Source organism: Embiotoca jacksoni, unplaced genomic scaffold, assembly GCF_022577435.1.
Source record: "Embiotoca jacksoni isolate LCO1_2020_lvr unplaced genomic scaffold, fEmbJac1.0.p SCAF_20, whole genome shotgun sequence".
NCBI lineage: Eukaryota > Metazoa > Chordata > Actinopteri > Embiotocidae > Embiotoca > Embiotoca jacksoni.
The window spans coordinates 7,078,883-7,094,166 of record NW_027185341.1 but is presented as its reverse complement, the minus strand read 5'-3'; the positions used below and the strand labels follow the sequence as shown (position 1 = coordinate 7,094,166).

At 42.2% G+C, this 15,284-nt stretch overlaps 1 protein-coding gene across 1 annotated transcript in view; it reads right to left on the bottom strand.

Annotated features, from left to right (window-relative positions):
• Positions 1 to 5,042: 5,042 nt before the first annotated feature.
• The window catches only part of shisa9a (shisa family member 9a), a 58,437-nt gene continuing 48,195 nt past the window's right edge, over positions 5,043 to 15,284 (bottom strand). Inside the window, exon 4 of the mRNA XM_069156019.1 lies at positions 5,043 to 14,321. Within this exon, the coding sequence (XP_069012120.1) occupies positions 13,354 to 14,321 (968 nt within the window). The 3' untranslated portion in view covers positions 5,043 to 13,353. The remainder of the gene's footprint in view (positions 14,322 to 15,284) is intronic.

Sequence of the window (15,284 nt, the reverse complement as noted above, 5' to 3'; positions counted from 1 at the left end):
TGTAAAAGACGACAAAGTGAGTCCCAGCGTCACTGTCAGCGGTATCCCTCCAGGCTGTACATCGCTTTCTCTTCACAGATTAGTCTGACTCCTCCTGCTCTGACGCTTTGGAGGGAATGGTTCATTTTCCCAGATGCAGATTTTTTTTTTTTGCCGCTGTGGGCCATGAGAATAACATGCAATTTCTGAAAAGCCAAGTGCTGTTTTCACTGTATAGTTGATTGCGCTGTGCATCGAATGCTTCAACAGACTTATTAGAAAATACCAAAAGAAAAAGAGTGGGTGAGAAAGACATCAAAAAACAGTATTTATGATGATGAAGACAAGAAAATGATCATTGTTATTGCCAGAGTCTTTTTGATTGCGTCCTCCGAAGGTCCAGTCAGATACTCGCAGCTTTGAAAAATGTCGCGCTTGTTTGGATGAAACACATGAGCCGCCCCTCTTTTGTAATGCAAATGCAGCATTAACATCCTCCAACAGCGGCTTTCTATATACCACCTGAATGGGATTGATATTTGTGACCCTCCCGCCCCCCACACACTCCCCTCCCCTTTGCTTTCACAACAGCAGCCAGTTCTCCTCAGCACATGTACACTCCTTCGAAGGACTTGGCAAGTAGGTCGCTCCAACAAACATCTTGGACAACTTGCCACGGCTCTCGTGTTGATGTAGGCTGCCTCAGTGTTTTCTGTCTCTTCAATTAATCTCAGACCGGCTCCATGTGCTTGTTTGGGCTTATCAGAATAGATTTGAAATCACTCAGATGACTTCCCGTGTAACGGTTTCATTATGAGATGCAATATCAGAAAGGTGTAGTTTTCTTTTCCTACTTTGATGTTGCACAATCTAAAACACAGGGAAAAGACATAAAAGAGACTATAGGCACTTTTGGACTGGGAGAACCGTTTCATTTTTCGAAAAACTGTTGGAGGAAGTACCTCAAGTGATTTAATTGTCTTGTGATTGGTCCAGATGTCAGCTGCCTTTAAAAAAACAAAAATCTGTGTAAAATGTTATCCTTTAAAGCAACAGCCCATTATGTTCGCCGTAATAAATAGGACCTAACGGGTACAAATAGCCTGTTGTTGTTATTGTATGTCACACGGATGTGACGTTGCTATAGCAACTTGTTTACATTGCTTCAGTATTCCTATCGGTGGTGCGAATGCAAGCAGAACAAAAGGTCCTTTGAAGATGTAGTTCTCATGGAGAGCTCTCCAGTGGATCGATTTCAGAGTCCACATAAGTGTTTGGTCCAAGAGCATCTTTTAAGCCTGTTTGTAAATGCGTGTCTGGGGCCTCATTTCTAACTTCATATCACATCTTATTTGGACATGGGTCCACTTTATCATTAACATTCTAACCAGCAGGGTAATTTTTGCTCGTGACCTACAATTATTGAATATACAAGAAAGTTTGAACTCTAAATGATGGAAGCAAATCTATATCTCGCATTTAATTCCGCTCAGTATATCACACGCGCTGTCTCTCCAGCACCTTTTCACCGCATTCACGTTGCAAACTAATCACCATCTTTTGTAAAAATCCAAGATAGCATCAAACAGCATTAGATTAAAGAACTGCAGAACAGAGCGTCAGTTTTTTTTTCTCATATTGTGCACATCTGGTTTAATGCAGTTGTTGTCTGTAAAAGTGTTTCCACGGCGTAGAGCGCGTCGTCATGGAGACATCGCGATGGAACTTCTATCGCTGCAGCAGCAACACGTGACCACTCGCTGCATTTTCTTTTGTTTTTGACCCCGCAGCTGTGACCACCGAACAAATATGAGCTTCATATCCTCCACCTCGTCTACAAACACATGGAGTTTTGTGTCGGAAAAATTATATTTCCGGGTTTTCCTCTCCGTTGTTTACACGATTCACCAATTCACCATGATCCACATGGCTAATTTTATATGCATCAACCTTCATAATATGCTTTGCATTGACCATTTATGGTTGAATGAGGGCGTGCTGGAGGAGGGATGTGAGGCTGATCTACATGCGCACATTTCAACGTGGATTGTGATCTATAAAGGGAACATTGCGTGCAGCTGTGCGTGCGCACGGTTTTATAAATCTGAATATTTTTTTCCGCACGTACACTTTTAGTATGGATCCCACGCAATATTTTATAAATGAGGCCCCTGATCTTTTATTGTGAAATCCAGTTCGAAGGACCCGTGGAGAACATTTAACAATCTGTGAGCTGAGGACAGTACATGACCAGTGAATCAGACTGAACCACCTGCCTCTGTAGGATCAGGTTGGTACCAGATTTAAACACTGGCATGTGAAGGTCGTCTCTGACTGACAACCTTGGTCTGATCTAATGTAAACCAGATACAAACTTTGAAGAGGTCATCAGCTGTTAACTTCACTTAAAGTCACTTAAACAAATCTTTAAAGGGCTAATGACACAACTAAGGACCCATTATTTTGATTTGAAGGGTTTATTTTTTGTATTTTTTTATAATTTTAATGAATCTTAGTTGTTCCTCCTGTACTATTGCTAAAATTTAATGAAAAGTATTATAAGATATGATTCAACGTTTAGCTTCTCTGCACATTAGTAACATTGGTTTTGTAAAACTTTTATCATGCAAATGCATTTTATTCAAATTTGTATCACAACTTATAACAGAAATATTGGGGGAGACTAACTAGAGGACAATGATGATATTCATAACGACGTTACTGACGGCAATTAATGAAGCAGAGCAGCGACGGCAAAAAAAACGACAATAACTACCAAAAAGTAGTGATGATATTGTGATGATGGTGCCGATGCCCCTGAAGGCTGAAGCAGAGATCAGTGCCAGATGGCTTTAAACACACAGTGAGCTCGTGTTGTTCAGCTCCGCTCTGCTGCGCAGGATTCACAAAGGTAGAGAGGGATTGGCAGGGGAGCGGGAGGAAAAGCAGCTTTAGCTTTGTTTTAGGTTCAATTCCCTGACTGCTTCCTCGCTGCCAATAGCACTGGCTGCCTGAGTAATTCGAGTAAACTCACATTGTTTGAATGGGTGTGCCCGTTGTGATGTGTATTTGTATTTTGTATTTGGATAGATGTGAAGGCAACATTTGTGTGCAGTTAAAAGCTGGCCTCTTGTTTGTTTTGCAACGTTCATTTGAAGTAAAAAAAAACCAAAAAAACAAAGAAACATTTAGAACAAAAACAGTGGTTTGATTTTTGGATCGCAGTGATGTTCTTTTTGAAGCCCAAGGACACATTAACTCTCAGGCTGCAGCTCCGCATGCAGGGAAACAGGAATGACGGCAGATATTTTCATGGTCAGTAAATATTCATTTGAACATAGTGGCTTTGTAGACTGAGGAGCATTTTTTTTTTCCACGCTGGGACCTTCTATCTTTGAAGTTATTCTGCTTCTGTTGCAGTAACAGCTGTGACCAGAGACATTATGTTTCCAGGTTGTCTGTCCGTCTGTTCCTTGCCCTCGATATCCCAAATGTCCGCTTGGACTCAAGAATTAGAATTTGTGACCTGTAAAACGCATTGTTGAACATAATCATGACAAAATTTCACACAAATGTCTAATAGGATAAAAAAAATATTGTGTCCAAAAGGTTATCTTCACTGTGACATTATATTTTGCAAAAACACTTTTCTGTTCCTTATATACTGTCAGGACTCGGGAACAAAAGAGGTGAATGTGACCATATTTCACATTTGGTCTTAATTAGTGACACCAATCTTGGTTGTCCACCTTAAAACTGCTGATTGTGTTGATCTTCTGTGCTGTCGGGTGGAAGATGTTTGTGAAGCATCCATGTTTGTTCCTTCCTTTGCAGCAACGTCAATATATTTCAATCAGAACCAGCTTTATGGGCACGTACAAGGAATTTTTGTTTTGAATAAATTCACATAAATACTAATAGATTCCAGATCCACTGTCTTTCAGAGTTATTTTAGGGGGTGCCCGTTGCTATTAGGAAGCTTTAGCATGAGCCCAGGCATAGACTGACTAGGTAGTAAAAAGCTTTTACACAGCCGTTCAGAGGATACAAATCTACACCAGGAAAAGCTGAAAATCATTTATGAAGCAATATCTTCCTTCCATTTTTGGCAAGTGGTGCTAAAGCTAACGAAGTGACCTCTTAGTGTAATGGAAAACGTTACTTTTACTTTGTTAGGTAACTTGGACACGATCTTACCTTTCTGAAGCACCTTGCTGAAGTCTCAACTTTCCAACAGCTGACTGTTCAGATTTCCAGAGTAGGATCAGACTGTGGTTCATGAAACAATATACGCTACATATGGTCCCGTGTCTCCAGCCATTGCTCGCCTTAAAGATGTGGGGCAAGGAAATCTGTTTTATTCATCAGGTAGTGAAACTGAGGCCACACCTCTTGCCAGTTGGAGCAGGTGATCATGAATAATGCAGATTGTATGTAAATCGGTTCCAAACTGTCGATGCTGGTGGACAGAGGACAATCTGGGCTTTAAAGACAGATGGGTTCAGAGAAATCGAAACAACTTTTAGCAAATAATGTCACAGTTATGTTTGAAAAAGACTCGGTATTTATATAAATAACTCCAAATGAGTCGTGATACCAGATAATTAAATGTCAATTTTGTGTCACATCATCATCCGTCAAATTCTCACTGTGAAAGAAATACAGAAAAATTGCTAATCAAGCAACTTTGAATTGACAGGAAGAGGAAAAACAGATTTGGTATCGTTTTTCAATTGATATCGGTGATACATATAAGTTGTTAACCTCTGAAACAAAGCAGGAAGCAGCTGATGTACACTATGACTGTTGCTTCAACTTTGACTTTGCTGCTATACATAAACATGGTTCCAAAGTTTGTCCAATCCGTCATCGCAACATCTATTTAACATCAAATGTTTTCTGGGAAGTAGAGAGCCAAGGGAAACAGAGAAGAGGAAAGTGGGAGGGGAGACGGGAATAAAGACGAGCTGAAGGACTGTACAGTATCTCTCCCTGAGGACAAAAGGACAAGGAAAGAAAAGAGAATAATAAGACACACCAAAGGAAGGCAAAAAGACGAGCGCTTTTACAGAAGTCATCTTTTATTGCCACGTAAGAAAGTCGTATATAGAACAATGGTGATATATTGTCAGATGGCAAATCAACAACAAAAGAAGAACAAAAATATCCCTATCATCCCTCCCCAAAATAAGGAAAACAGACAGTCATAGCAACACTATGGTAATATATTTCTCGGACAAAACGTCAGCTATATTTCTTTTTTTGAACAATATTTGAATAGTACCAAAATACACCTTTTTCATAACTTAATCTCACAAATTATAAAGTCAGTAACCAGTAAAGGACGATGGGGGCATCACGGTGCATATTATACGCTACTGTGCAAACAATAGTGAGAAATGGGTTCTACCATAGAAAATATGCTTTACTAGTCACGTATAAATGCAGTGTCTGGGCTATATGTATCCATATACACATATGCATAAATACCACAAACTGGTCTGGACATCAAAAAAATAGAAAAATTGGATCTCCATATAAGTTTGTATGTAATGCATGATTAACACCAAAATGAGTTAATCAATGAGTTATTCTATAAAAGGATATGCTTGCTAATGGATAATAGTTATATCGCAAATAGCTTATTGACTCTTCAAAAGTAATGGGAAATCCCTTGGCCCCGGACCGTAGAGGCCAATAACCAGAGTGCTTTTCACATCCGCTGTGATTGAAACCCTTCCATTAATTATAACAGCAAGTATATTTAATATGGGCTTGTGACAAAAATCATACATATAAAGTACAGCATAGGAGCGAAACCCTATTAGAAACGGATGTTGAGCGTTCCTGGACAACAAACACTGCTTCTCCTCTGCCGCCGTGTGCATAAGTAGACCGCTCCGGATCGGTGGAAACATTGTGCATAAAGATCGATGCTATACAAGGTCGTAAACGAAGCTGATGAGAACACCTTTGATAATATAGTGATAGAGGGAATTTTTTTTTTTTTTTTTTTTTTTTTTTCATCGTACAGACGCTGCTCTTTATCGGCTGTAACGTTTACAACGCTGTCAAGTGCAGCGAACGGCAACAGGAAAGGACAGAAAAGAAATGAGAGGAGGAAAATCTGCAGAAAAATGTAACTTGTGTTTGAGCCCTTTAGTTTCATTCCGATGAGCTGTATGTATCCCATTCTCCAATCACGATAATGCTCTTACTCTGCTCTGTCTTTTCTTCAATAAAAAGAGTATGCTGCCTTTTATCTGTAGTCGTTAAGTGAAAAAGACTCTCACTCCTCGTTCCCCGCCAAGAAATTCATATTTACAGACAATTGCATTTTCCTGACATCCATGCTTCACATCTTGAGCTTAAATAAAAAATACCAATCTGTCTGCTTCAATCAGAATTTGATTTGAGAATTTATTAAACTCCTTTAATAAATATAACCAGTAACCAATAATAACCAGTAGTCTGAGATTCTGCATATTATCATCCCAATATTTTACCAACATGGAATAACTGGACTGAGGAGTGTGCGTGCGTGTGTGCGTGTGTGTGTGTGCGTGTGTGTGTGTGTGTGTGTGTGTGTGTGTGTGTGTGTGCGTGTGTGCGTGTGCGCGTGTGCGTGTGTGTTGTGTGTGTGAGCCAACAGTCGTCTCTGATTCACATCTTTCCAAGTGGAGCTGTTCTCGCTCTCGTGTCGCGCACCATCAACACTTTGCAGTATCAATAATTCAAAAACCTCTTCCCAAACGTTGACATGAACTTCCATCTCCGTCTTTGTGCACCACTACGGACTGCGGAGTCCCTGTTGTAACACCAAAGCTGTATTCTCTGGCTTTTGGTGATTAAAAGACCACAGTGAAAACTCATAAAGCCCTCTGGCCACCGGCCCCAGCGCAGCTCCCCGTTTCTGTCTCTAACTGAATATTCCTTGTAGATATTCCACCGTGCAGCTCTTTCCCAAACGGCTCGCTGCTCTTCTGAACAAGAGGGCCTGATTTCAGGGCAACTTTTTTTCTATTAATGGGCCTCTCGGTGCCAAGCCAAGAGAGAGGAAGTCGGGCCGCAATCCCTATTTCCACATCCCACTCTCTCTCTCTCTCTCTGTCACCTCTGTTGCCTCTTTCTCTCTCAGTGAAGCTAGTGGGAGTACAAGCTTTTGTAATTCTCAGTTTTGTGAGTGCTTGCACATGCCTGTGTATTTTGTGAGTGGGTAGGTGGGGAGTTTGTTAGGTATTTGCTTTGCAGCTTTTCCTCAGTCTTGTTTAGAGGCTTTTCATTAATGTCAAAATCTCTCTCGCTCATCTGTCACTCATGCTGTTTGCTTTTCCTTGTGCCCTTGTTAATCAGACAGGAGAGACTCAGGCCCACCAAGTGGTCACTAGCTCAACATCAGTTCCATGAATTTATTTCACAATGTTTTACTATGATAATGGCTGTCTGCTTTATACTGCAGTGAGGGATCATGGTTAATGCATTTTTAACTCTTACTCATTGATTGCTCAACCTAGCGAGGTTGTACCACCAAGGGTTTTGGGAGAGGTTTGCCTTCAGGGCTTTCTGCCAGACAGGGTTAGGCTGGAAATATATTTGCTTTCCACGACACATTTGCATGATGGCAGCCTCGCGTATTCTGCATCTGTCTGGAGCATTAGTCGAGCACGTCTTCAGAAATTAGAGCAACACATCTGCAAGATGCATGACTAGTAAGGGCGGCGTCTAAATGGAAACAAGTCCCAGACTTGGGCCTGGTCACAAGTCTAAGACTTGTCTGAGTGCGGACGATGCTGATGGTGTTTTGTCCCCCTGCGATCTCCAAATCAGCAAAATAAGGCCTCCCTCGATTGTGGCCGTGTTGAATATTTACATCTGGGTGTTCTAATGCTATCCTTGTTTCTCTGGCGTGCCCTCTATAGAGTCCTCCAGTAACAAGTGGGTGAACAATAACACACACAACACAAACAGATGTCAACGCGAATACGTGGTTCCAAAGCAACTGCTGTATATCTCTGGCCTTAAGGTTTGGGAAGGGGTTTGGATTTCAATTGAAAAAAAACCCTGAAGGCCAACCTGTCTTGCATGTGTCAACCAACTATCTGATCTGTAACCTTTCATGGAAAAGTACATCAAACATACAAAGGATGAAACATATCAAAGCCTGTGTGCTGATTGCAGTTTATCTTTCAATTTGTCTGTTACATTGGATATGCAACGTTTTCATGCCAGACAGCAGAATTTACTTTGATTAAATAAAGTGACAGGAGAGAGAGGCTTTGTTTGTCTCTTTTGTGGCCCACCTTGTTAATTCAAATAGAAATAATGGCTCTAAAGATAGACAAAAATAATGCATCTGTAAACAGCATAATATAATATTACTCATGGCCAAAGCATATTCAGCAACGCCACATGAGTTGGGGCTGCATGCTCGACTGGCCGGACTCCTGCTGCTGCCTCTGTTGCTGATCAACGCACCAGTGAAGCGCCGCGCCCTCTAACTCCGGGCCCGGTCACTATAATTAGGTCAATCGCAGCTCCACTCCTGAATTGGCTTCCATTCAGCCACGCAGAAGACAAAAATATTAAATAGAATCCTCTGAGCCGTGGCAGGCAGAGAACCCTCGGGACAATCAGGACTTAGGTGGTTTGGAGCAATGAGTTCCCACTTATTGGTCGTCAGGAAATTTGGATCTCATTTGTCAGCATGATAGTTGTTGCATGGTAGTGAGACACTCGCAGGTGAAGGCGATCACTGACACTCTGCAAAATATGTTGTTCTAGAAGTTTAGGGATGCAATGATCACTCTGAAGGCTGGCGAGTAAACTACCATGGCTAGTCAGCTAGAAATATGCTGGTGATGGACAGCCACAATTGCTCTCTAAGCTTCTTACTGTTTTATCTGCATGGGCCTGTTTGCTCCCTTCTGGCAGTTTGTTCTCAGGGCTGTACATCAATTCAGCGGCGTTATTGAAGGAGCTAATAGCTTGTTGGTAAGCTTGATCGCTGAAGGGATCAGCTCCTGTCATGTACAGTAAATGTCTGCAAACCCTTCCTATTCTGTGGAGCAGTTTGTAGTCCAGCACATGAGGTTAAATAAAAGTCAACAGTGCAACACAAGTTATAATCTACAGTAGTTTCCTCTATTTTGGACTTTACGGATTTAAGGGCTTTGTGTAGGTCTCAAGCGCAAATTCACACGTCGGACTTCTCCAAAGTTAAAGACGGCTTGAAAAATGTGTTTACTTTGCTGCTTGAGTGAATCCACTTGCTGTCTTTATTTTTACATTTCTCCAGTACTGACAGTAAATTCAAACATTTATCACCAAATTATTTGCAGCAAACACGCGTCTCACAGAGGATCTTTTCAATAAATGATGAGCAGAAAACGCTCCGTGCTCCAGAGTCCCAGCTAGCTCTGTAACTGTGTCCTTTTCTCTCTGCTGTGGCATTTTCTTTTCGGTCTGCCTGACTCGTCTGATGACAAAATGTCAAACATGGCTGCCTCCTGAACTCAGTCATGTGTGCTCCTGACCCCATCAGCCGTGACACCAGCCAGCGCAGCCAATTCCTCTCTTTCTATCTGGTTTATTTTGGTTGTTATAGTGAGTGAGAAGGTTTTTTGTTTGTTTTGTTGTTTACCTTCTGTCCTGCCTGCTCACCAATTGTTTCAGTGACTGATTTTTCAGGGGGAATGGGCTTTAAGGAAGGGTGTGACAGGGAGGATTCATATTTTCACATTTCCGCCTTGCTGGATTAAGTCAATTGGGTCCGATAATGCACATCCAACAAACATTGACCTGCTTCTCAACTCTTTCAAAAAAACAAAACCACCATCTGTCAGGAAGGAGAAAATAGATAACAGAAGGAGGAAGGTGAAAAAAAAAAAGTCTGCAAAGGATTTTCATCGCACACAAATATGGGCGGTTTATGGGATTGTGAATCCCATTTATATATGATTGACTTTGTTTTGTTTGTTTGAGTTTCGACTTCTTCAGAGACAATAATCATACGCTGAGGTCGGATTCACACACAGACACACACATTTACTGTATAAACAGTGGAAATGCATGCAGTGTTCAAAAGGGCAGACAATGGTACGAAATTGCAAAGTGAATTACACTTTTTTTTTTTTGGGGCTGACAGAATCAATGACTTCTATTTCCTGCTAGAACAATGCACACAGGGAAACCAATCATGTCTTTAGAGGTGGGGATGAATTACTGTTATTCACTGTCTCATCATAACTGTACTCTACTATCGCAGAAACGATTCATCACAGCCCCGTTTTTTTGTTTCTCTCAGACACGGAGGGAGCGATGGCGAAGAAAAGGGTGAAAAGAAGTGTAGAAGAATGAAAAGAAATAGATCAACAGCGAAAGGCGCTATGTATATTTATATATATATATATACATATATATATAAAAAGCATAATATCAGTTATCGCTACAAAGGGCCAAGGTCTGGAGTTTCACAGTCTTTCATGTACAACAGGCGCAGGAACAGCACTGACTCTTTGTCTCTCTGCTGTGATGACACCTGCCGCTCGGCACTGTGGGAGCACAAGAAAAGCAAAGTCCACCCTGTAATATATTCTGTGTATGTAAGTGTGTTAGGTGTGGGTGTATTGGTGACACATTTTTAATGCTCTGTTGACTTCCTAAATCCTGTTCCATGCCTTCAATCTGGTCTCCGGGTCCCCAGTCACGTGACCCTAAAGGCAGCAGGGGTTCCACAGCATGAGGGGAAAAATATCCCCCTTATAGACTCCCTTATCTTACACTGAGCTGGATTAGTTGTTTCATCTGGCTTTTGATTTAGGAGCTGTAGTATTAGGCGCCCCTTTGCGCCTCAAATCTACATTCAGCCTGGATTCAAAATGTGTGAAGCTCTGCTGGCGCTAGCAAAACAATGTTTCTCTGGCATACGCACTTAAATTCAACGTCCTTTTCTCTCACCAGATTGTCATGTGCACCTCTTCCTCTTATATTCTCATGCTTTAAATGGACTATAAAACACTGAACCACTTTTTTTTTTTTTGCTTGTTCTTTATCCACAAATGTCCTCACAATCTGTCCTTGTTAGTGTGACGATGTCTGAGCCACTCGGTTTGTGCTTCTGTTTGTTCTACACACAAATTTTCTAAGAAATAACTGCATTTACACTGAAATGGTTGTCATTTTTATTACAATCTGATCACTTGAAATGCATCTTAATGCACACTTAATTAATAGAGGAGGAAGCAGTGCTTTATTTGCTAAAAATAATAACAGTGGCTGCACCTGCTAACATCTCTCATTAAAGGAAAAGAAAAACAAGCAAACAGGCTTAGAAGATGTGGCCTATTTGGCAGATTTACGGATTTATTTTTACGTTTGAGTCATGTAACCCAGATTATCTTTTTTCCAGTTGGTTGTGATGTTATTTTTTTCAGCTAGAGCGTTAGTACAGTGAGTTATCTAATCAAGCCCAGTTTCTTGTGGCAGTGTTTTATCACCTAAAAAAAATGGTGTTCTTTATTATTCCTGTTACACCCATGTTTTCACAGCGGTTTCATGTTTTTGGTCACAAACCCCAGAAGTATAACATCCTATGCAAAGTCTGTGGAGAAACAACATGTTGATAAGTCAAAACTTACATTTGGTCCACATAATAATAAAATATAGTCGGCATACAGTATACTTGCACATATCTTATTAGTGCCATTTGTGTTCACCTTAAACTGATAAATATATCAAACACACTTTTGATTAAATGAGTCATTTTGCCCACTTCCAGCATGATCAAACCTCTTTCTAACCACAGCTACGCAGCTTTATTTTTTGCACAATTTATTTAATCTTTAAGAGAGGAATAGTTCAACAGTTTGTTGCCTGGCAACCTTGTGTGAAGTTACTTCACAGTTAGTCTGGCACATAACCCTCTTTAAAGCAACAGGACGTCCTTTGTAAACTTAGCTTTTTGTTCAGATTAAACAAACTAAATATAATATATTAATTATGTACTATTGCACAGAACCAGGTTTACTGTTTCCCTCCTGTTTCCAGTGTTTGTTCTAAACTAAATGATCTGCTGCCTGTAGCATCATATTTAACCTACAGAGCTGAAGTGGCACCAATCTTCTCATCGAACACTTTGCAAGGAAGCATATATCCCAAAATCAAACAGAGTTTTGAAATTTAAAACTGTCCTCTGTCAGTGAATGGCTAAGTTCGGCCATTCTGACTTAAGCTGCCATTTTTACAAGTTAAATTTTTCATGGTCTTGTAAGAGAATTTTACGAGAAATAATTATTTAAATTCACCGACGAGATTAACATTTTGGGGAAACACTCCACAGAATTTTTGGAATGCAAACAAATTCCCAAATTATTGGTATCGATCTTCAAAAAACCCTTATCAGTCCGACCCTGGTGGATGGCATTTCTACAGTATATATTTATCTGTGTGTGAGAATGTGTCTGCGTGTGTTTATTTCTGAATGTGTGCATTTGTGTGTGCATGAGCATGACGCTCCGACGTCACCCAGATGCTGCCCCCCCCCCCCCGTCTTTGCCTCCGTATCCCTCCTCTGGGCCAGCTGTCTCCGCACAGACGATATCAGAACGGAACAATGCCGGTGCGACAGGCTCCATTCTCTGTGCTGGAGCCTCGTAGAGAACGGCGACCTTCAGCTGCACAGCTTATGAAGGCGCTTCTGAATAGCCACAGTACAAAGCCCCTGTGTGTCTGCAGTCCAAAGCCCAGCGCCCTCATCATGTGTGTCTGCTTCAAAGCTCTCGGGAGATCTGGGTGTGAATCAGGAGGGAATGGTATTTCTTCCAAACCATTCACCGCTTTGTTGGGCAGATGAGCGCACCTCGTGTCGCGAGGTTTGTGGGTAAACTTGCTGCGTTTCTCCTTTGTCATGACGCTTCAGTGCTTTACACTTGATCCCTTATATTGCTTCTCAGGTTTGGTTCGTAAAGCCAATCAATTTTATTACCAGCAGTTTCCCACTGCAACATCTGTGTGTAGTCGCACTGCAATACTTACATGTTGTCGTCATTACAGAGTGGATATTAGCTGTGAGACAGCACTCTAATATCACCACACGTGTACAGACATCCCTGCTCGCTAGGCTCTCAGAATGGATTCAGATGCCACCAACTTGGGCGCCATCCTCTTGGCAACAATGGTCTGTTGAGTGATTTGACCGGTGAGCTCTGTTTGTGAAACGAGGACCACTCAGACACATACCAACAAGCCTCATCTTCTTCGCACAAACACACATGTAGATCTGCACCCCAGGAGTTGGTGTCTCCACTCAAGAGATTACTTGTACCACCAGTCCACATGCAACCTTTCACCCTCTTTTTTTCTCCCTTTCTTCCTCTCTCACACAGTCACCTCGGTCTTGCTGTTGGTCACAAAGTAGGGCTGTGTGGGGAGGAAGTGTTGGCTGTGGCTGTGCCCTCTGGTGCTGTGGAGCTGGTTGGTCTCCAGCACGGTACACTGAGGCCTCTTGTGCCCGTAGGTCTTCCTCCGGCCCACTGTCTCAGTCCCGTCCCAGCCCTTCAGCCCCAGCCCCATCGCATGCCCAGCCGCGATTGTATTGGAACTGTACGCCAATGGGCGGCCCATCGTAGCTGAGCTCAGGCCAATGGCGGTCTCGGCAGCCCTGGAGATGCCCAGGGACATGCCACCTGGCATGGTCCCCGCCATGTGTGCCAGGGAGGTAGCCCCGTGTCCTGGCGGCTTGCTACTGTGGCTGTGAGCATGAGTGTGAGAGCTGTGGGAGCTGTGGGAGCTGTGGGCAGCGTGACTGTGGCTGCCTTTGGGTTTCTGGCCATTCGGCCTGAGTCCCCCTCCTCCTCCACCGGCTATGTGCCGTTCTGTCGGGAGGGTCGACACTGAAGAGATGCTGGGCATCTCTGTGATGTAGGTGGCCACCGGCTCTGGAGTCAGTGGACCCAAGGAGGTCATTGGAGTCATAGAGGTCATCTGGGTGAGCGAGGTCATAGGTGTCATAGAGGTCATGGGTGTCATCGACGTCATGGGTGCCATCGACGTCATGGGTGCCATCGACGTCATGGGTGTCATCGACGTCATGGGTGTCATCGACGTCATCTGGGTCATTGAAGTCATCTGGGTCATTGAAGTCATCTGGGTGATGTTGGGGTTCATGGGATTGGAGGTCATATGGTTTGAAGCCATGGGATTGGTGGTCATTGGAGGTGACATTGAAGACATGTTGCCCATGGAGGGTCTGGAGTTGCCCATGGGCTGCAGTGGAAGGCCACCTTTTGTTGGCAGCTCGACCATCAGTCGACGCTTGTTGTAGATTTCACCATTGTACTTGGCAGCTAACAGAAGAAGATGACAGAGAAACAGAAATAAATAAAATGTTAGGTGGACACAATCTGAAATCTTAGATGTTAAACTCTGTATGAATTTCCCTCTACTAATTTGGTTTGTAGAACAGAAAGAAAATACAGCTGTCATTTAGAGTGACTCAATAAATAAGACTTTCAGTAGTTTACAGATCAACTGCAAACTAAGAGTTGCACGTCAGCTCGAACACGCGCGCGCGCACACAGGGCAGAAATTTAGGATGGGCTATTAAAAAATACCATCCTTTTTCCTTTTTTTTTTACTCCCACAATCTGAAAAGGTCATTTAACAAACCCCATATACTTTAACTTTGTTAGTCAGCCTCCCCTCATCGAACTGACCAGGCAGGGTGTCATGGCTACTGTTAACGCCTGCATGAAGAGGCCTTTCGTGCCACTGGAGGAGTGAAATCAAAAGGAAAGCCCAGAATGTCTCCTCCACCTCGCTGCTTCTTCCTCCCTTTTATAAAGCCAAGAAAACATCTCATTTCTGTGTGGTGGGAAGGTGTTCAATATGATGAGAAAAAAAGGGAAGCATTTCTGGGAAAAAGATGTGAGACCGTGAAGCATAAATGACAGTGGTGATTTTGCTATCCTGATCCTTTTTTTTTAATCCCCTGTTATAGAATATAATAAATAGAAGATTTCAAGAAAACCTTGTTGAATCCACCCTAGGGAGTAAATTAAGGATGGTGCAGAGCGAGAATGCCTTCTGATACAAAGTCATGGGTCTATGTGTTTTGGATATTTTCGAATGAGACAAAAAAATGTTGGAAAAAAACCCAATGCAACACGCACTGTAGCGGTGATTCTTTCATGCCTGCTGATTGTCCCTTGTTTATCTAACTGTCCCTAGGTCCAGCAAACAAATACAAATTTCCGGTTTCATATAGCAAAGACCTTGTGGACTGCGTTTTTTTTTAGTTTTTTTTTTAG